Raw genomic sequence first — 22,807 nt, forward strand, 5'->3', positions numbered from 1 at the left:
AATATTTACTTGATTATTAAACCTAAAAAAAATTGCTTTTTCTATTTCCCTTAGTAGACATAATGGTTTCATGGAAGACTGAAACGACATAGTAGACATTCAAATAATGCGAGGAAAGTTACAAAGAACCATAGATAACGTGTGACAGCTATTCGGTTAATGCACGAGAAACACGTTCATTGAAAATTTAACCTGATAGCATTTCATAGCTGATATCATGTTTGACATCTTTCATATTCCGATTGCAAGACCCGTTCATATAATCATCAAAAAATGACTTGGCCCAAGGGAAATGTCGGCAATGAAGTTTTGCAGATCGATTATTGTATTTGTGTCCGAGTAAACGCCGCATGGAAATTTTGGAACTATGATTCGCGTAGGGATGAAGAGTTCGAGGGAGCGGGCATACAAGTAAAACTGAACTGGTCTACTTTATTGGATCTGTGCGATGGATGGCCATGGGAATGAGGGGAGGTGGGTGAGAGGGGAAGGGAGGGGGAGAAAGGGGTCGGGCGTGGGAAGGAAGAAGTGGTAAAGGAGGGGGTAGATTGAAAAAGAGAGAGAGAGAGAGGAGGGAATGAGGGGGAAAGGGGCCGAGAGAATATAATGTGGGGAGGGAGGGGGAGAACGAAGAGAAAGAGGAGGAGGAAAGGAAAAGGAGAGACGTCCGTGAGAAGGGGCCTTCACCCCCCTCCCCTTTTCCCGCCAGCACTGAATAACAGTCTCTCCTCCGTCCCCCCCCCCATTTGCGAGGCACGGAGGGAGCGCCCGCGAACGGCGCTGAATGAGTGCGCGGCCGCTCGGAACGGAATCGGCTGGAAAAAGGAACGGAGTCAGCCACAAGCACACTCTCCGGTCAACTGCCACAGTTCTCTTCTCCTCGTGGAAATTCCCCGATCCGCGGGAGGACTTGAAGAAAGAGAAAAGTGAAGTGAGGGGTGGCAGTGCAGTCGTGGATTACGATCCTACATGGCCTCTCGTCTCTTGGGATAACATCATCATCAGCCTAAGAAATGGAAACCTCGTAGGCACTTGAAATCAAAGGTTAAGCCATTGCCTGCGTTAGTACATACATCCAAGCGATCATGTCCTTAATAATCCAGCTTTGCTCACATACAGGTATACCTAATATAAATACAGGTAGATTCGAAGTTAAGCAGGAGACTGAAAAGTAGTCGCCGACATGTATCTCATGCGGATAAGATTGAGTGAGCAAATGATAAATTACCTCTCCTACACATCATTCAGCAGTTGCTGAATAGGTGAAGGACTTCTGGAATGAATCACATTCTTCCCAGAACTCGATGTATTAATGGAAAAAATGACACGCGTAAAATCTGGATACTAAATTAAACGGCAACAAGAAGAGTTGTACACTCTTAAGAGAGCTTTGCAAGTGTTACATGTCTCAGAGCTCACAAATGGACCCTCGGGTGAAACTATCCCAAGCAGTCGCACGGGAAACTCCCATTAATTAATGATTTCAGTTCTAATAGTTGTTAGCATATGGTTTAAGCACCTCGGAACTCAATATTTCTCGTCCTTACGGCATTCCCGTTCAGACGCCTTGTCAAGCGCCCTTCAACAGATCAGGGAATTGGTAACTACCCTAATCACGCAATCGGAAAGCATGAAATTGCCGGTCGAATTCCCTGAAGTCCCAGAACAATAGCATATAGAGGCTGGAATTTAAACTAGTTAAACGCGTGAAAATACCTTCAGCAAAATAATGGTAACATTAGTCAAGGAATAAAAATTACTATCAGCAATTCAATGTCATGAAATATCTAAAATAAAGGTCGTTTATTTATGAATTGGTGGTTCGGTTGTAAATATATCACTGAAATATTACTGAAAACATCTATGCAATCCGCCTAGAAAATGGAACCGTGCACAGAGACTTAACACTGCTAACATTTGTTATCCCCATCTCAAATAGCACTGAATGTCATAACAGCCTACATTTCTACAAACCATTTTACAGCTCCCAATACTTGCTACCTCACTTCATTCCGTCCAAAATAATCTTTCTTCCCCCACCATGCTTTCCCAACAATCTCTCGTCCATCAAGTCCTACGATACCACACTGCTTCTTAGCATGTCCTCCATCCGCGTTTTTCTACCCCCTTCGTGTGTGTGTATATATATGTAAACATTTTTGTACATATTACTCTGCGTCTATCTTCATCGGCCATTTATGACATTTAACGCGGCTGTATTATTTTAACAGTTCAGCAGCAATCGTTCGACATTTTGGAAACAAATATAATACTTTGTCTTTTTTATAACATTTATACAGTAGTTACTATAAAACATGTTTGACTTTTACCCTTGTTTAAGATGTTAAAACACCGATTAAAATCTAAAAATAGCCAGACTGAAACGAAACATAGGTAGAAACACGTTTTAACAGCATTTCAACAACACTTTAAGGGTCGATACCGTAGCACAACTCCTGGGATCGCTATGCGTATTCTTGTCATAAATCAAAAAAAGATGGCACGCTAATAAAGAGAGGAAGAACTTCTCACCATTTCCCGCAATTTGGGAAGGATTACGACCATTTAGGATCGATTTAGGCACAATGAAATGAATTGTTATTTTTGCGAAAATAAAAATCCAAGTTGGAGATTCTTATCTCCCCTTAATAAAATGTAGCGGAACGACATTTTTCCCGTTCTTCACTGCTCTCTTTGCGTCACTTCTCACGAAAGGGAGAGTGAGTGAGTGTTGTGGCTTTAAATTCTCGTTGTTGAATTTGAATGGAGGTGGTCGGTTACGCGGATGAGTTTCGGGGAAGGGGAGAGAGAGAGGGGGGGACGTGGATGGACGCGAGGGGAGGGGATCACGTGGGAGATGGAGTGCGAGGGGGGCAAGGGAGGGGCAGGGGAGTGCAAGAGCGATGAATGAAAAACAAAGGCCCTCCCTCGCTCGCCAGCGCCATCTTCCCCCCACCCCCTGTTTGTGTGTTTACACGCCGTGCTTATTTTCCTTCGCCGCGAGGTGGTGTTAGCGCACGGCGTGACTCAACTCATACGTACGGCAGCGCCGCTTCTGGCGGCCACCGCAATCAATTGAGGGAGAAGGATCCATTACGAAAACGTTCACTGCTCCGCCAACGCCACCTCTGCGGAGAAAACAAGAACCATTTGCAGAATGCGAGACACTTTTCCCACCCGAATTTTCACTTTCACTTTCTGTCGAATGTTAAAAAAAACTTTTCCTTTCGCGATGCACGGCGATTTTGTAACGCCGTTTCGAGAAACGGTGTATCCTTTCACGTCATAAATAGCTGGCGTACCTTCAATCACGCTTCGATGAGAAGAAAACCGAAAATTTTACTGGTTTTAAAAGTGAGGCAATACATTTGAATTGAGAAAGGTTGGCCGGTTGCACGTTTCATTATAATGCGTGATGCCTCCGACGTGACTCTCGCGCAATCCCGATATTCATGCAAAACTATTTCTCAACTAGTTATAATCAATCAATTCATCTCCAAGAACCGTATGCTTCAAAATCAAATGCACTTTAATAAAATATTTATGTTTGCTCAAAATAAGGACTACTGAATGAAAAAAGAAATGCAATAATGCATAAAAAAATGTAAAATTATCCTCATGTACGTGATTACTCAAAAATTGTGAACGATACTTGTTTTCGTAAAAAAAAAAGACTTAATGGAACACTCGAATCGAGGCCATTTTGAATCGGTGGTAAATCGATGAAGGTTTGAAAGGTTGGATATTAATGATGCCAACTAATTTAGAACTGTATCATCCCACTTTCTACAATATCCGGCGAAAAATAATCTATACATACCATAGATTCGAAAAGATTCACTTCTAAATTAAAATCCAAGAGAATGGAAACTAATGTGGAAATTTTAAAACTATTTTCTTTCTGGAATACGTATTTTGCGAAGTTACAGCAGTTTAGTATGTATTGTCATATTAAGGCAACAGTTATTCATGTCTTAAAACCATGCCACAGGGATTATATATGCATATGTACTTCGTGACTTCAAGAAAATTATGCGATGCACTTGGAAAGAGGGGAAACATTCCCACCGTGACGATCTCTAACAGGGGAAAGGTTATCCGTGACGTAACAGCGGGTACCTACGACTATATCACAAGCCATTTCCCGCTCAGCTGCCTTCTAGTCTGCCGAAGAATGAGCTCCTACCATTAAGGGGATAAGAAAGAGCGTCGGCCATCAGCAATGTGCAGGCCAGAGGTTAAAGAGAACGTAGCAGAATATAAGTGTATGTAAACTATGGGGTAAAAGTAGCAGCTTCCTATCCAAGTCAACTGAATAAGTTATGCTGGGTTAGTAAAAATTCTAAAGAGGCACTTCGACTGATAGCACAATTTTCTTAAATATGGCGACCATTTAATCAGGGGTTAAAAATTCAATGTTATACCCTCTTTTCGAGGTAAATAAGTGCCATATTTGGCGATTTTTGTAGTTGGCCGCCGAGTTGTTCAGATTTAAAAAAAATATAATTTTTATTTACGATTAGGAATTTGATGTTTATCATCTACAGTTAAATCATTAACGTCCCAATAATTCTAATAGCCGATTGAAGAATTTTAAAAAAATACGAATTTCGGAGCGGAGTTAATGTTATCGATGAAAAACTAAGTACTTAATCTGATTTTGAAATTTTCAATCATGTTTTCGGTCAAGTTGTCACCCGTGTGCCATTCGTAAGTGAGCCCTTATATCATTAATGCGGCGACATTCTAATGAAGACGACGACAGAGCGCCAACTCGTATAATGTCGAGGAATAACAAAAAATATATACGATCAGTCCTGTGTACGTTCCAGGTCAACATTTTATGAGAATATCCAGAGGGCAGCCCAAAATCATTTTGGTCTTATGCCAGGGGAATTTAAGGGAAAAGTATAACGGTACATTCTTTAAATGCGGAAATTGTTAAAGACAGCATAAACAAGTTCAGTATCCTAAACAATTTTTTTCAGAATGTTTACAGCAAAAATATTAGCGCACAAAGTGAAATACCTCACACACCTTCAGGGCTCATGAGCGACATATTATTGTCCCTAGTTAGAATAGAAAATCAGCTCCGAAATGAAAATGCAAACAAAGACATGGGTCCAAAACATGTACCTCACGACTTAAGGCTGGTTCACATAACCTCCCTCTAAAAGGGAACTGATTGCGAGGATCCCAATATCACAGAACTTTCTTTTAACACCGATATCCTGTAAAATCGTTGAATATATATTTTTTGTAATAATATAGCAGGAACATAATCTGCTGCAACAAACATGGATTTAAGAAAGCAGATCATGCGAAAGAATTGGGTCTTTCATTCATGATATCCTGAAATCAAACTATATGACCTGTTAATAGTAAAGGGACTGGGAAAACCATGGATTATTGACGAGATGATTAGAAAGATAGAAACAGAAGAATATAAATAGAGAGTTAGGTAGAAGGGTGGAAAGTCCACAGAGAAAGGGTGAAATTGGTGCGCTGCACAGGAAGGTTAGAACCATGTCAGGAAGTATGAAAGGTAAATCGTTGCGAAAATTATATGATAGATGGAGCCTATTTAAGCCTATTAAGACGTTTATATATTTGGGTGTCCAAACAACATAAAATATTTCATTTGGTAGTAGTAGTAGTTTTGAGGGGAGGCGACCGACAGCTAAGGTCATTTGCGCCATAGGGGATGGATAGGAAAGGATGAAGGGTGGAGAGAAACCCGGCGTCGGCATTAGCCTACTCTTTACGAAAGGCGCCAAGGGGTCCGCAGTTTAACTTCCCATCCGACGGACGGCGTACTCACTCAAAGTGCCCTCCACAAAGCACCTCAAGTAGGGATCGAGATACCTCTGAAAAATATTCAACACCGCCGGGATTTGAACCCGCGCCCTCATGGTGGGAAGCCAGTACGTTAGCCCCCGCACCATCTCGATCCCTTTCATTTGGTATACACATTAGAAGAAGATTCAGGTGAGGCTTAAGGAGGCTACATTTCATTTACATGGGCTGTAAGAAAAAGTAATGGAAAGTTAGAGACGATTGGTAAAAATTTTGAATCAAAGGGGGAAAGTTTTCATTAATTAATTATTATTAATTAGTATTAATTAATATTAATTTATTATTATTAATTGTAATTAATTAATTATTGTTAATTAATAAGAGAAAATCTAACATATTGGATTTAAAAAACTGCTGCAAGAAGACAACAAGCATGATGGGGAAGCTAGAGGATTAGGTTGGGGGAACATTTTTTAATGAAGAGAGCATTTTTAGAGAGGTACTGGATACTGTTGAGTTTTCTGGAAAACTATTTCTTTTTCTGGCTCTTAAAATACAATTCACATGCTGTTGGGTTTAGTACTCTACTCTTACTTATCAAACTGACATTGGAGATTTATATCTCTGATTTTCCCTCCTGACCATATTAATAACACTAATTGCTTATTGTTACAAAAACTTCATATTTTGGACACGAATGACAGCATTTTTTTGTCTGTCTACATTTATAATATATCCCATAAGAGTGTGATATGTGATTAAAAGTTGTTTGCCAACTCTTAACTGGTTCATACTCGAAGTGTTCATCTCCTCATATTACTTGGAAATAGGTAGTCTGCAAGTCATACAAAATATTGATATATATATTTATATGCTCGGAGGACAAACAGAGTGCAGACTAAAACTTACCTGATATTGGTATACTACATTTTGATTAGCCCAGCAATTACACTGAATAAAAGGTCAATATTCTTCAGTAAGGGCTTGTTTGAGCATTGTTAACTATTCTGTTTTGTAGTAACACTTACACTTAGCAAAGGACCAAGTGAATTACCACCTATTTTCTTCTAGTGCCAACTTATCCATGAAAAGCTGTAAAAAATGTATTTTAAACCACAATTTCAACTTCCAAAGAAACTGCGGGAGATGCCGCAACAGTAACTTTTAATGGAGTCATCCGCTAATGTGCAATTCAATGCAACAATTTCAGAGCGTAAAAATCATTCGCCTTGACTGGGACTCGAACCCAGATCCCTCAATATCCGGTCGAGTGCTTTAGCCACTTAAGCTACCGAGGCATCCTCTTAAACTCTGAAATTTTGGGCTTTTAAAGGAACTAGATGTTATCTTATCTAGTTCCTTTAAAAGCCCAAAATTTCAGAGTTTAAGAGGACACCTCGGTAGCTTAAGTGGCTAAAGCACTCGACCGGATATTGAGGGATCTGGGTTCGAGTCCCAGTCAAGGCGAATGATTTTTACGCTCTGAAATTGTTGCACACAATTTCAACCTTAATATAAAAATAATGCACAAACTTTATCTTATCATAGAAAAATTGCCTTGATTTTCACTTAAACCATGTGTGGTGACATTTTTGAGTTGTGAATTGCTTCAGTGCATCTCTCAGCTGATTGAGATCCAAAAGCATTGCATAGGAACATAGGAAGTGTATGACATTTGCCTTTTGAAATTCTACTGAAAATGTTATTAAAACTATGCTTTTCAAAATTAAAACTAATGGGAGAGTGGTTTATTAATATCACTGTAAGAGTTCAAAAGAATTTAATGTAAAAGTGGAAAGCTTCAAAATATTACCAAACGCGGCATTCTGGTTGACTGATGGTTTCTGGCGTAACTTTATGGAACCAATTCATTATAAATAAATGAAAGGACTAACTTTGTAGTTCCACACGAACGATTTATTCACACAACCCGGGTTTCGAAGTAAAACTTCATCATCAGCCTGATGATGAAGTTTTACTTTGAAACCCGGGTCGTGTGAATAAATCGTTCGTGTGGAACTACAAAGTTAGTCCTTTCATTTATTTATTCTGTTTGACTGCATGCTTGAGGGTACACTTGAATTAGATGTAATGGGACAAATCTATTGAGAAAAGAAGTTTGGGTTTTGTGTGACATAATATACAGAGAATATATAGACGAGAGGTGTAATGTATGCTGATGCCTGATAAAATGCTTGTAATTTTTTCAAGCTTCTCCAACACGTTCTGAAGTTCTAGGGTGTGGGGAAATTTATCACTACTAGTTTATATGAGTTGCTTAACTATGTTTCCAAACGTATTTAGCTAATCAATTCGATGAACATATGAGTTGAACTTGTGAGTAAATGAAGGAGATTAACATGCAAGGTACATTGTAATTGATTTGTGTTATACTGGAGAAAGAATTTGGATAAATGTTGATTGAGAGCATAGAGGTTGGCTTTGAGCATTGCCAGGGGAGTGCAATGTGGCTTTATGCCTGGTAGGCCATAAACATCATTTCTTTTTCAGTTCAAAGTTTTGGTTTCGAGAAAAAGTTTTGTATTTGTTGCATTAGACAAGGCATAACACAAAGTAGATAGAGGAAAGTATTGGAAGTGTTTGAAAATGAGTAGCAAATGAGAAGTTGTCGAAATTCAATATTTGGAAATACCATGGCAAATATGAGTAATTGAGACGTTGAATGATTTTTTCAATTTAGAATGTTTAGCAAATATTGGTAATGTCAAGATGACTGTTCAAAACTTTTCTACTCATGGAGAAGGGTCCATTGATAAGACCAATGCATTGATTGGGGTTACAAATGTTCCGGTCGATTTACCAGTGGACAAAGTAGTACTGCCAGTCCGACAGGGAGCCCTGGAGAACTTGGCTGAGGTAAATAAATTGATCATAAATGCCAAAAACAAAATTAGCATTTTGATAACAATAGAGGGTAGAATGATTTGCTAAGGTAGGGTTAAGGTAAGGTAAGAAGTGAAAGAACTGCCAGTATCTGTAACCTTGTTTTAGTGTTTGGGTAACCCAAAATTCAATCAAAACTCAAGCGAGCACTTATTTCCCCAGCTGTTTGATTTCTCAACTCTTTATCTAATGCCATTTACTTCAGCTATCCATTACTGCTGGGGATGTTCTATTGCAGCATGGCCCAGCCGATGTGATGTGCTTTTGAAGCTATGGTCTTTCTGGTCTGCTTCAGCACTTTTGAAGGCACTTAATGGGCAAGTCACTGTGCTTGACGAGTGCAAAAGTACAAAATATTGAAGAACTTTATCTAATTTAGGACACCATCCACATCATCTGGGCAATGATTTCATTTTAGCAACCATCCCCTTGGGTGTATAGAAGGGGTATGTGATCTGTGCAAACTTCTTGCTGTGCATTTACAATGCGATAAAACCCAAACAGAAGGACAGAAGCCTCTGTCAATCTGTGAGTGCATAATTCATTTCTCCCTTACTCAATGAACTAGAGGAACATCCTATTAGCCTTTCCTTTCCCCTTCTGAACTTAAGGAAAAATACCTCTTACAGACAATATGGTGAAGAACTGCATTCCAATATTAGTGGAGAAGTTTGATACTACATGGGAAGTGGATGTCTCCATTTTTCGGGTTCCTGCCGTGTTGGTAGTCATGCTTGACGACAGTTTCGCCTGGATTCCACCAGGCGTCTTCAGGTCGAAACTGTTGTCAAGCATGACTACCAACGCGGCGGGAACCCGAAAAATGGAGACATCCACGAATCCTGAAAGCCACGGAAGACTACGATCCAACACTACATGGGAAGGCTCAGAAGCACCTCGCCTGGCCTAGAGATGTGGGTAGATGTTTGAAAAATATCCCTCTATTAGAAATTACACAATCTACAAAGCATATGTTTCAAGTTTGAAGGTGCCACATTGTTTAGAGTTTGCTTGGCAGCCATTAATAGTGAACGTTTTCAGTGAATTTTTGAAAATTGAGAATATTGGTCATGCTTATTTGATGCAATACTTTTATTTGAAGGGCCTCAGCCCAACCAATATAAAAGCCGAACTGGATTCTACTCTGGGAGAGTCTGCTCCATCGTTTACAACAGTACAACATTGGGTAGCAGAGTTTAAACGAGGTCGTACGAGCTGTCAAGATGAGCATCGCATTGGCCAACCAAATAAACTCCAGAAACGGTAAAGAAAATCCACAAAGTGATAGTGGATGATCATTCACTGAAATTGCACGAGCTAGCAGACATAGTGGGCATTACAAAAAGTACACAACCCATATTAACTGAAAATTTGGACATGGGAAAGCTGTGTGCAAGATGGGTGTCACATGTGCTCACACTTGAGCAAAACCAGTGTTGTGAAGATGTTTCAATGGAGTTTTTAACAAAGTTTCACAGCAACAAAGCATAATTTTGGGTCGTTTCATAGCCATGGATAAACATGGGTCTATTACTTCACCCCCGAGACTAAAAAACAATCGAAACAATGGATTCAAAAGGTAGAACCGGCTACAAAGAAGGCAGAGACCGTTTTATCTGCAGGCAAAGTCATGGCATCTGTTTTTTGGGATGAGTGTGGGATAATTTCAATTGACTATCATGAAAAAGGAAAAACTATCAATCACGAGTATTATGTGAACTTATTGTAATGTTTGGGTAAATAAATCGAGCAAAAGCGGCCGCATTTGGCTAAGAAGAAAGTGCTGTTTCATCAAGACAATGCACCAACTCACAAATCCATAATTGCAATGGCCAAAATTCATGAATTAAAGTTTGAATTGCTATCTCATGCACCCTATTTGCCAGATTTAGCCCCCTTGGATTATTTTCTGTTCACATACTTGAAAAATTGGCTCAGTGGTCATAGATTTTCCAACCGTGAAGAAGTGATGTCAACAGTTAATGACTATTTTGAAGAGCAAGATAGTTCTTATTATAAAAATGGTATTGAACTTGTTGAATATCGCTGGGAAAAGTGTACAGAACTGAAAGGAGATTCTGTTGAAAAATAAGTACATTTTTAACCAAAATGTTTGCCCTCTTAATGCATGAAAACTCTTTTTGACACTATTTCATTTTTAAAATTCTTAAATGCAGCATCATAGCCAATTTACCAAATCCACCAATTCTGAGAGGTTGATGCAAGGGAGACAGCATTGAAGCACACCTTGGCTATAATGCTCTATTAGCTCCCCTCCCCCTCTCTCTCTCTTTAATATTATCTCTCAAATAATATCCCTCAAAGAGATTTCTCAAATAATATCTGTGATACACTTAGTTATCGCAAAAATGGGTACAAGGACTGTCTATGCAATTAAGGTTAAAGCTACCTCAGCAATAGGCATCATATTGACCTCAATATTGATCTCATCTTTGTAAACGGAGAACTTGCAAAAATCTTTCTTTGCAATATATCTGCTGAAATAGTGTCTAGTAAATTTATTTCTATTATGGAAAATCCTTACATATAGAAATAACTAATTATAAGATTTTTATTCATATCACTGTTTAGTTTGGAGCATTATTTTAAATTAAACTAAATTTCTTGGGAGATGCATATCATCCATAGAATTTATATATTTTATGAACAACTGGTTTTTTGGAATTATTTCCCAAGAGTGATTTATTTTTCAGCTGATAATGATGATGTTTTCCCTCCCAAATAGGAGGCTTCTCTTTTAGTGAGTGTGTGTTACTCATTAATCTATTTAGTAGCCTGAGAGAAGTCATCTTGGGATGGGATAAGAAGTTAAACATATTTTTTAAAATGACAATATTTTATAGATGCTGGAAATGTTTATATTTTGAAAAAAGCTGTATAGGTGGATAGAACAGGATTCTAATCTTCAGATAATGAAATTCTAGTCCTTCACATTTACAGTAAATAATCTTGCCTGATGTACATGAAAATTTCTCGTAGGCCCTCTATGATCCTAAAAACACTTCAAACCACAATAATGTTCAGTGGATGGCATTGTTTAATCCAATGTAAGTTTAACATACAAATTATCAAATTATCCTGTGAAGAATAAATGACATTTCTGACAGTTGATAAAACTTTCCTGGCTCACTTGTGCCCTCAAATCCATCAATAAACATGTTCTTGTAATGCTAAAACCATATGTGGGTATTGTTTTTAATATTCTTCTCTGGATCTTTAGGAGCCATTGCTGCCTTGGATTCAGTTAATAGTACTCTGACTAAAAAGTCAGCCCCCCTTTTATATAGAAAATGTTCTCTGGTTCTTCAGGAGCCTATAATCCTGTCAAACCCGGAAAGTAGTTTCTAAGAGGAAAAAATTATTTGTCAGATTATTGCAAAATATTTTATTTGACAATTAAAAACTATAAATACGGCTCAAAAATAGTAGTTTGCGACAGATGTGATTTTTTGTCAATAAAATGGAAATTGTTCCAGCCTACAGAACCCCATTAATCCTCTGACATACATAAATACTCTTACAAAAATATAATTTTTCCGGATTGCTTTGAAAACTGTGGTTGGTATTTTTGGAGGCTTAAAATCCCCATAAAGGAGTAATAATAAATGGTACAGAAAAGTCTCACCTACGACTTGTTTATCCAAAACAACATTAGATGTTGCAAGTGTCAATTTAAAATACTTTTAATACAGTACAGGAAAAATCAATTTGAAACTTGATGGGGTACTAGTAAGATAAGATGAGTTCTGCCTTTTCGGATTGCAATTGACTTACCATATCAGCAAACTACCTGACAAAATGGGGAAATGAAATGAGCTACTCCAAGAACTTGCAGAATGTCCTAGGCAATTGAGCAATTGCTTAAATAATTCTTTTTTATAGAATCACTGACAATATCTACGGTAGCATTGCATCAAGAGCATAGGTTTTTTTCAGTTTTAGATAAATGATAAGGATAATTTGTCATCTGAATTTCTAGGCCATTCATCACATTACGCCAACTACCTAATCTCGGTTACCATTATTATTAGGCATGTGATAAAAATTACCCTTCTAGTAGATTGAAGATTTTCTTTTAAAATTTTAATATGCAGCAACTAACTGCCAACATTTTTTCTCACCCACAATGATAACTGGTTTATTATAAGAATCAAACTGTAAATATTTGTAAATTGAAACTTATGTAAATAAAATGCTTGCCCATGAATGAAAAGGCAAAAAAAGCTGTCTCAGGTATCTAAAACTATGTCTACAAACAGAAGTAAGAAAAATACCCCCATAAGCTGCAGTCTCTCTGCTAAATTTTACATTATTCCAGGATTTGGAGGAAGTTTTACAGTAAAATGAACAACATCTATTCCAACGAATGGTGTTAATAATTTTTATTCAGGCATCTCATTCATACAACCTCTGCAAGTGCAAAATTTGGAGATAATGTGGTTTAAATATCGTGTTAATACAATACACATAAATTATTTGGAAGTCTTACCAATAAATGAGATCAATGGACATGTTTAATTATTAATTATTTTCCTTCTTGACACTATTATTTAAATATTTTCTTCCACAGCGCTTCTTTACATTAGTTAACTTTCGGAGATTCAGACCGGTAAATGAAAAGTTTTGCATTATTTCAATGATCCCTCAAGGAATCAGCAGATCACTGTGAGCAGGAACTCTGGTAAGCCATTGTTGCTTCTAATTGCATTGTAGGACCCAGGCATCAGCCCCTATCTAATGCTATGAATCCACTTGATTTTCTATTTTTATATACATTCTGCCAGTTTAATGATGTGAGAATTGAAATCATTTATCGCTACCCATCATATTTTAGAGAGAGCTTCAATCCCCTATTACTTAGTATGTACTTGCAATCATTTCTTCACTGTATAATACAACTAAGTGCAACACTGTTTTTAGACTAATTAAGAAGGAAGTTCAGATTTGTCAAGATGTTAAGTTCAAGGTGTTTTTCAACCTTCAAGTAAAATTTCGAAAAATATTTCTTTGATGGGCATGTCTTGATACCATGGTGTTTAAATGAATTTAATCACATCCATCCAACTTTATGTATTTGATACCAATTTTAATCCCTAATCTCAACTCCCTTACATTATGCAGAAACTGTTTTTCCACCAAAAATCATGGCTTGACATTTGTTATTATTTAATCAAAATTCAGCTGAATATAGAAAATTGCAAACAGCAGCAGTAGAGCCTCATTCACATTTGCTCAGCACAAATATATTTATCCAGTCAAGGCCAGGAAAGACAATATTTGGATAAAGCTAAATTTAAATCAATTGAGAAGAGTATTCTCAATGGGAAAAATGAAACTGTATACTATTCTCAACAGAGGTCTCTATTATGAGATTGCCAAGTCCCTAAAAAAATTAGTAAATGGAAATGTATATTTTAGTATCCTGCAAGCCATCACTAGGGTATATGGCATGCGATTAACACACGCCATATTAGTTTTGACCCGAATATGTGTACCACCCTACCATGGTCTGACAATGTTACTCTGATGCCAAATTGTTAGTGGAAAATATATCTTAAATTTATTTGTTCTACACTTAATTTCTTTAATTTTATGGGCATGATCTCTCCTACCATAGTATTATGGGGGCAATAGTACATTTTCAACATCATTGCTAAAGAGAGAGATTCATCCAATTTATGAAAGAGCTTCAATCTGTAATTTAACATTCACTCCGTGAGTGATTCCAAGCCTAGCTGCTCTAATATTTTGGATGCGCTACTAATTTTATCATATTAACATTTTACAAATCTAGCTCCTCTACGCTGCACACAATCTAATTTGGCAATCAATTCAAATTCAGGATCCCATGTACTTGCTGTGTACTAAATAAGCCTAACCAATGACATAACATTTCTCTTTGACCTTTCCATCACATTCACCCAGTGCTAATCCAATAAATCATAATTTTTTGTTAGCTTGTCCACATATGCCCGTACATGCTTGTGTTTCACTCAGGAGAGATGTGCTCCCGATGCAGTAAGCGGTCGGGAGAGAATTTCTTTTTTTCCAAAAATTCATCGCTATGCAATTTTTTAAGTTGAATTTTTTTAATTCTAAACATTTGGGCAATCTGATAAAGCTGCTGTGTCCTAAGGATTACAGATATCACGGTAATACCCTGCATTGTCTGTAAATAAACATACTCTTATCTTACAAGTGACTGCGGAGTCAACATCTTTAATGTGAAGTAAGAATAAAAGAGGTCTGATAACACTTCCCTGGGGAACACCTGAAGTACTTCTACTGTATTTCAGTTAACACCATCCATTACTTCTATGCACTCGACCATTCAAAAAGTCTTTAATCCAACTCTGGATATTTTTATCTATGCCATGTGCTTCTAGCTTTGCCAGTAGTTTACTATAAGGTACTTTATCAAAGGCTTTCTTGAAATCTAGAAAAATCACGTTCACTGGAACATTGCTCTCTACTGAAATAATAATATTGTAAGCAAAAAGTGCAAGGTTTGTCTCGCAGGATCTCCCTTTCTGGAAACCCCGCTGATTTTTCATCAATAACTTCTGATTATCGAGGTGTCCCGCGACTCAACTAGCATATATGATAGATATGTTCCATAACCTTGTGTGACATGGATGCAAGGGAAATAGGTCTGTAATTGGTTCCTCCTCGTCTGTTTTTAAATATTGGTGTTACATTAGCTGTTTTCCTATCCCTGGCAGCCTTGCGATCTACTAGCTACTTCTTAAATATGATCTAGATACAGCGCATTTTCTGAAGCTAGATCCTTAAATATACAAGCGGGTGTTTCATCAGCCCCAGAGGATTTATTAGGCTTAATATTTTTCAGCTAACTTTCTATTTCATGACATGAGATTTCAATTTTGGGCATTGTTTGACCATGCCGGTTCCATAAGCTATCGTAGGAGTTTGGTGAAGACTCTTTGAAAGGAGTAAGCCTTTTCTTAACAGCTTGTTACTCTTTTGCCATTATCATTGTTAAATGAGTTGACTGTTGACTTATTTCCCTGAACCTCTCTGACGTACAATCAAATTGCTTTCAGATTTCTTCCAAATTTTACACTAATCTTTTCCTTAAAATTAAGGGGAATGAGAGCAATAGTTTTTCCACAACAATTGATGACAACAAATCAAGGGTCAAGTTTTGTTATTTTCAAAAGAAACCAGGTTTTTGGAAAGGATCAAAACTGTTTCAGATCATAATCATTGCGCTGTCCTACTTCTGCTCTTATCCCACTTGTCAGCTGAGAGGCCCCCCATAGTTCAAAAATTCAATCATGCCTTCAAAACAACAAAGGCAAAGCAAAGGTATGCTTATCTTGTAATGAAATAATATTAAACTTTTAATTTGCCTAAGCAACTATTTAGAACCATTTAAAAGCTGATGATTTTTGACTGATGACAATATAAACTTGTGGTTATTAATAATTTTGAAATGAGAAATAATTGGTGGGAGAGCCTTTTTGAGCAAAAACAAAAAGTATCAGTAGTAGCCCTTCCCTTTCATAATCCACCTTTCAGTCCACTGTGGTAAATGAAGAGCCTTGAAAAATTTTTCACTGTATGGGCTCTGACCAATTGAAAGGTTATTGAAAATTTGCTCCAACATTTCTCAACCGTTGATTTGGAGTACTAATTTTGCTATACTTGCTTTGTGTAAGGAGTATCAACCCTGGAACAGGCTTCACTTCCGACACAAATTTGCTTTACATTTATTTTAGGCCAGCATCAAGAGGATCAATTTTTTTGGAGCTGCTTCACCCATAGGAGTTATCTCACTGACTTAACTCGCAGATTTCCGTTTCCTTATCACCAGTGCCAGGAACCTCCATCTCTCAAGCCATGCATTAAAAAAATGTAAGGGGGCCACACATGCTTGTTGAAGCCTTTTAAATAAAATGTAGCACTTGAGGAAAGTAAAAACAAAAGGAAAGCAATGCCGAGGTCATTTAGTACATTTACATGCATTTGAAAGTTCAGAGAAGGGCACAGCCTCACAAATAACAGTGAAATATTTAATGAACTAGGGAAATAGTATTTTCAGCTTTGTCTTGATGGTTCTAAAGTTTATATTTAAATGTTACATCTTAATGCAAACAACCAGTTCCCTTTAAATCTATACTTGGAAATAAAATTAAAACTCAATTAGATATCAGTCTAGCTGACCGAAAACGTTCACAAGGACTTGATTAAAGAATGCTCTCTTGTCCACAAAATTACACATCTTTGCTCTAGTTTTTGCAGAAAATTATCGTTGTAACCAAGGACCATGTCAAGTTACATCTGTTGTTTCAGTCTAACTTATAACTTGTATTTTATTGCTAAGTAATCAAGCGCCATTATTGTGTGTGACAGTCAAGTGAACAATTGATGGAAGTGGGTGGGAGATGGTTAGAAAAAAGGATATGGTATGAACACGCTATAGTTCACTGAAATGAAAATTTCCTTCAAAAAAAGACGCACGTTTGCAAACTTAATGTCGTTTGATGCGGAGAGGGAGAATTCCAATGTTATGAAGCAGTAGAAGTAGACTGGCCACGACTACCAAGAACACGACATGTATGGATGTTAGGCACAACTATGATATAAATAATCAAAAATAATCAACCTGTGAAGTGGTTTGGTAGGTAACGGTAGAGTTCATTCAATACTAAGCCCTTCAGCATTTAAAATTCCTACAGGGTAGGGGTCAGTTCCTTTCCCTGTGCCTTCCATGGTTTCCCAGATAGATCTGGGGGCCTGTTGTTTAACACTTAAGTCACCCAAAGCTATTCATCAAACGGCATCTGAAGTAATTTCGTAAAGGTGTCTAGTGATAGCATCGGCAAACGGCATCTGTAACAACCGATGCCATTTCAATGCAACGGGAAAGTTAAGGAAGATTGAAGCTAATGTCTTCTACCACACGATTCAAGTTCATGGAAGGCTGACAAACGAATATCATTTTTTCGTACAATGCCATTGGTTGAAATAATAGTTCCCAGCAATTGAAAAACAGCAGGCGCGAATTATTTAAGCTGACTGAATATTTTTTGTAAATATTCGTCGGTTCAGTTTTTCAGGTCATAGAAGTCTAATTTACCTCGTATATTATAATTATTATATTTATATCATGGTAGCTTGTGGTAGGTAAGAGAGAGTGATATGAACCTGAAACAAGGAATATTTGGCATTATTATTATATTGGCATTATAAGTATTATCATTGGCCGTGCACATCCATTGCACTCATGTCACAGGCCCTTAAATAGATTAGACTTGAATACGGAATTTCATTAAAAACTAAATTAATCTTGAGACAAACAAAGTATAGCAATTTTTTTCAAATTAACTCAAGAACGCTCTAAAGAAATATTATTCGTAGAATGGATTTTTAAATGGCAAGTAATTATAGGGCAGTGATGTTAGTACATACTCTAATGTATTCTACTCTAATGCGAGCAAAAGTAGCTTTTGTACAAAATGTCATTGTTGAATTTATCGAACAATGGTATAGTTCAAAATTCATTCCGCAAAAATATCAAATGATTACGTTATGAGGCTATATTTTGTCCATAATGCAAACTAATTTTGTTAAGTTAAAGTTCGCTGAATAATGTAATGTAGTGATAACGTTAAAATTCGGCCTGTCCTAAGGAATTACTTTATCAGGCGCATTTACGAGTTTAAAGTTGCGGATCGGTGAATTCATAGGTGTGCCTGAAATTGCTGACGTAGGTATAGTGTTACGGTCATTTTTAATAATGATAGCCCTCTGGTAAAGGGAGGTTGGTTGTGGATGGACTCGGCAACTTTGGAGTGACTCAGGGTATGGGGGTATCAGCGATCCTATCATTGCTCTCAGCCGTACAGTCCTCAGAATGAGCAAGCCCATGTATCACGTCATGGATGTAATCCGTGAGGAGGTATCTATAAGTGTTTTAATAATATTTACATTTCGTATACTAAATTTATCGCGAGGATAAAAATAATGAATTGTTTTGACATTTTAATAAATGATAAAACATTTGCATTCCTAGCACTGGGTGGGAATCAGCATGCCACTCTGGAATCTGCTGAACTGACAGTTGATTATACTAATTGTGAAAAGCGGTTTCCTTTCTATTTTATATTTCACATGGACATATCACAACATGATATTTACATGGTCATGTATATGAAAATTAAAATTATATCATTTAATAAATTACGTATTCCATATGCATGGTTAATTCATCTTACTCATAACATTGCTTAGGGTTTGACATTTTGAAAGCCTTGGTCCGTGAAGTGTTGAATCGTAGTTTTTATGAATTGAAAGTTTATAGTTTTGCTGTCAATCAGGGTTTATGACAGAGTTGCTTATTTAAGTTAATTCCACTTCTAGAGTTATTTGCATTTTAGTTTAAATGAGTGGAAAATATTTTCAAAAGAGTATCTTTTGGGCTGAATAATCAATGTTTTTTCAGGATGGCCAGTTATGCAGTGCCCATCAAAACATCCCATGTTCAATTCACAATCTTTGCATTGATTCAGCATCCATGAGGAAATGTATCCAAGTTGAGGCCAGCTCGTGGGCATTAAAACCTTTACTCCCCTTTGAGCTCACTACAGACATTCAGCTCCTCAGTGTGTATGTTGGTCTCATTGCCGATTCCAAGAAAGTTGCGCTTATTCTGAATACTTTAAATAGAGTATCTCCTATTCTGCATCTGACACACCTGAAAAGAGTGGCAACCATGGAAGGTAAAGGGTTGTGTGTAATTCTTCTTGTAGCTGGTGAGCTATCAGTTGACAGCTGTGTTGATCATCTCATAAGGAAAGGATTTGTTTTTGATGGCCTAGATCCTGTTCCTTTCAAAGTGTCAGTTCCAGCTATGACACCAAGGACGAGAAAACAATATGAAAATGCCATAGCAACTTGGCCATGTAACTTTTGCGCAGATCCTTATATAGAGAAAATTATAAATGGCTCCCTCTTTGATCAAAGAGATAGACAACTTCAGAATCACTACATGGAAGTTGCATTAATTGCTGCACGGAGAAGTTTGTTAATGAGTGGGGCTGGAGTGGGTTGTGTTTTTGTAGACTCTGAGAATAACTCTATAGTTGCTGTTGGATATGATATTCGTCAGAGTCATCCACTGAAGCATGCAGTTATGGTCACTTCAGATTTGATTGCTAGAACTCAAGGTGGTGGTCGATGGCCCATAGAAGATGGCATGTGGTTGTTAACGGAAAGTGAAAAGAAATGTGTAGCTTGTAAAAGGGCTAGGAATGATGTATCTTCTGATGATCCATATTATTGTACTGGCTATGATGTGTATTTGACAAGGGAGCCTTGTGTCATGTGTGCAATGGCTTTGATTCATTGCAGAACGCGCAGGGTTTTCTTTGGGTGTCACAATGAGGGAGCATTTGGGGGTGTAATGAAACTGCATGAAATTAAATATACAAATCACCATTTTGAAGTATTTTCTGGAATTCTACAAGAAGAATGCACTAAGATATGCATTAAAAGTTAAAAATGTGATATCATCATAGTTTATGGCATATAAGGGTAAACCTTTTTTCTAAAATCATTATTCAAAAGAATGATGAACCTGTTATTGTTACTAGTCAGGTCATCACAATTATGTGGCAAATATCATGTTGCTCTCTTCTGCTATGTGAGAAGAGGTGCAGGGAATATTTTTGGTAATTACATCAATAATTTTGCCATCTCTTTGTCTTTTCTGAAACTGTTAAACTTTATTATGTGGGTGAAACAAGGATGAATCCTTTATGCCATAAAATATAATTCCTACTATCAACTGTTGATGTCTGCTCAATTTTTCCTAATGACCTAATTTTCCAAACATTCCCCCAAAGTCACTCTGGCTTTGTAATTTATTGGGCAAGTAGGAATGAGGAAACACACATAGGACCATGCACTATATGTCACCACCACACATGGACACTGCACTAACACCAGCCACATTGCGGCGAATCACTTCGATGGGAGTGGATATTTATATTGTGAGGATTCTGTGATTAGAGGGGCGTTTTGAAAGTTAAAGCAGGACACCCTGACCTCAGAGGGCGTAGCAATAATTAATTGGAGGATGCGTGGGTGTGAGGTTCTTTCCACGGACCTACTAATGACAAAACTGGTTCGGTATGCCAATATTGAATGCAAGAATGAAGGCAATGAAAGAATAATCGCAATCACAAGATAATGAAAACATTTGAAAACCATGGGGACTTGAAAAAGGTTGCTTTGCTATGGTCATTGAAAGGAAAGAGATCTTCCAGTGAAATTCCGAGCAATCATGTGCACATTGACGCAAGCAATTATTTGTAGACTATTAGGCTAGGAGGAACTCTTGTGGAATCCCAGCTTAACTAGAATATTTAAGCATAGAAAAGCATCATGGTACTAAGAAAGGTTCGGGATAGGAGTACGGTTGTTTAGAGTTATTTGCTTGGAGGTGTCGTGGAAAATAAGAGGGAAAAACATGTTCCCCGAAAACTAGGTTGGAGTAAAATGTTCTCTTGAGAAGATATGGGAATTTTGGAATGGGGGAATTACGAAACTGCTGGATATGAAAGTGAATTATGGAAGTGCATTCTAAAATAATTCAAATGGTGGTTTAGGAGTTGAGAGGGCTACGGGAAACCTCTTAGAGTGAGTAGAGAGGAATGTGATGAAATAAAATTCTATGGGGTTATGCCAAAAGCAGAAGACGTTCGGAGAGGAGGAATTTCGATTGCATCCCTCTTCCACTTACCTACCGAGCAATTGAGAACTCTTTAAGGCTGTAGTAGCTGTCCAGAGCAATGAAATTTTGACGGGAAAATGGGAAAGCTTTTATTACTCAAACTTCTGGGGCTAAAAAATAGCGACTTCTTTCCTTTTATTCCATCAAATGGTAAATGATGATATTTAGAGAAGAAATCACGGTGAGATATATAGAAGTCTGAATGATTGATAAGAAACAATGCTTGATGAAATTAAAAAGATAAGTGATTAGGACCAATGGGATAAGAGAGACCTCGCAAGAATTCAACCATCAAGAAATCTATTCCGTTGACTTCGAGGGAACAGGGACGAGGGAATGCATCAACAGGGAAAGTGCTCAAGTAAACTGCCCCTGCAATGGGAAATATATACAAGAATTCATTGTCAATTGAAATATACCGATCAAGGTATTAGTAGATTCACAATATATGCTAGCATTTTATTCCCAGGATTCCACATTAATTACAACCCGTTATCACATATGATGGCGGATGTCTTAAAAAAAGCTTCAAGCACGCAGAGCAATGATATTGCCTGCATATCACGAAACAAACTATCTCGGGCGTAGTTATAAGAACCCTTCTACTTATGCTAATTTCCACAAAGTTTTCCATTGATTAACCATCAACATGCGGAAACACGGAATTAACTTACAGGAGACGGAACGGTGGGATATCCTCACTCTCCTCCAGTAATGTGGTCTTCACCTTCGGCAGGAATACATTTATCTCCAACACGCATATCACCAAGCAAAACCCCGAACCGACTAGCTCATGACTTTCGCAATGCGAGACTTATAAAGGGAGGATACTGGGAGGGGGGTGAGGGAGACTCGAGCTAAGGGCAGACATCGGGTGTCGAAGAGGGCAGAAGGATCAGGTGCCTGTGAAAAGGTGCACATCCTACTTGCAGATAAGAGCGCGGTCTCGGTGTAACAGGGCAGGGAGACGGAAGGGTAAGCTGTGCTTTTGAGGTCCTCATTGAATCACCGGGGTGCTTGGTGAGGCAGTCACGGCCGAGCGACTGATGAACGAAAACGAGACGAAACTCGCCATGTTCGAATGCGGTCGAATCTTGGGGAGTATAAGGAAATTCTAGGCCGTCAGTTTTCCCTGAGACGGTAAAGGAAGAACACCCTGGCGTTTAATGGCATCCTTGCCGTTGGAGCATAGATCACGCACACTGCGAGTGTTCGATTATGCGGATGTCTTGGCGTAGTTTGAATTCGTTCGGCGGACGAAGAAACGGTTGAGGCTTGGAGAAAATTCAGGGCTCGCCCTGTGGAGAATATGATAGATGGGTGTCG

At 37.8% G+C, this 22,807-nt stretch overlaps 1 protein-coding gene across 2 annotated transcripts; it reads left to right on the forward strand.

Annotated features, from left to right (window-relative positions):
* The first annotated feature begins 17,792 nt into the window (after window positions 1-17,792).
* LOC139687785 (probable inactive tRNA-specific adenosine deaminase-like protein 3) lies at window positions 17,793-20,274 on the forward strand. 2 transcript variants are annotated; one of them, XM_071585085.1, is made up of 3 exons: window positions 17,793-18,646; window positions 19,190-19,466; window positions 19,566-20,274. In XM_071585085.1, the coding sequence occupies exons 1-3, from the start codon at window positions 18,602-18,604 to the stop codon at window positions 20,243-20,245; spliced, it is 1,002 nt and encodes a 333-aa protein (XP_071441186.1). In that variant the 5' UTR covers window positions 17,793-18,601; the 3' UTR covers window positions 20,246-20,274. The 2 variants fall into 2 exon arrangements, with proteins under 2 accessions (XP_071441186.1, XP_071441185.1); XM_071585084.1 differs by having other exon boundaries at window positions 19,190-20,274.
* The last annotated feature ends 2,533 nt before the right edge of the window (window positions 20,275-22,807 follow it).

The sequence above is a fragment of the Hetaerina americana genome, unplaced genomic scaffold (assembly GCF_022747635.1).
Source record: "Hetaerina americana unplaced genomic scaffold, ioHetAmer1.1.p SCAF_2, whole genome shotgun sequence".
NCBI classification, from domain to species: domain Eukaryota; kingdom Metazoa; phylum Arthropoda; class Insecta; order Odonata; family Calopterygidae; genus Hetaerina; species Hetaerina americana.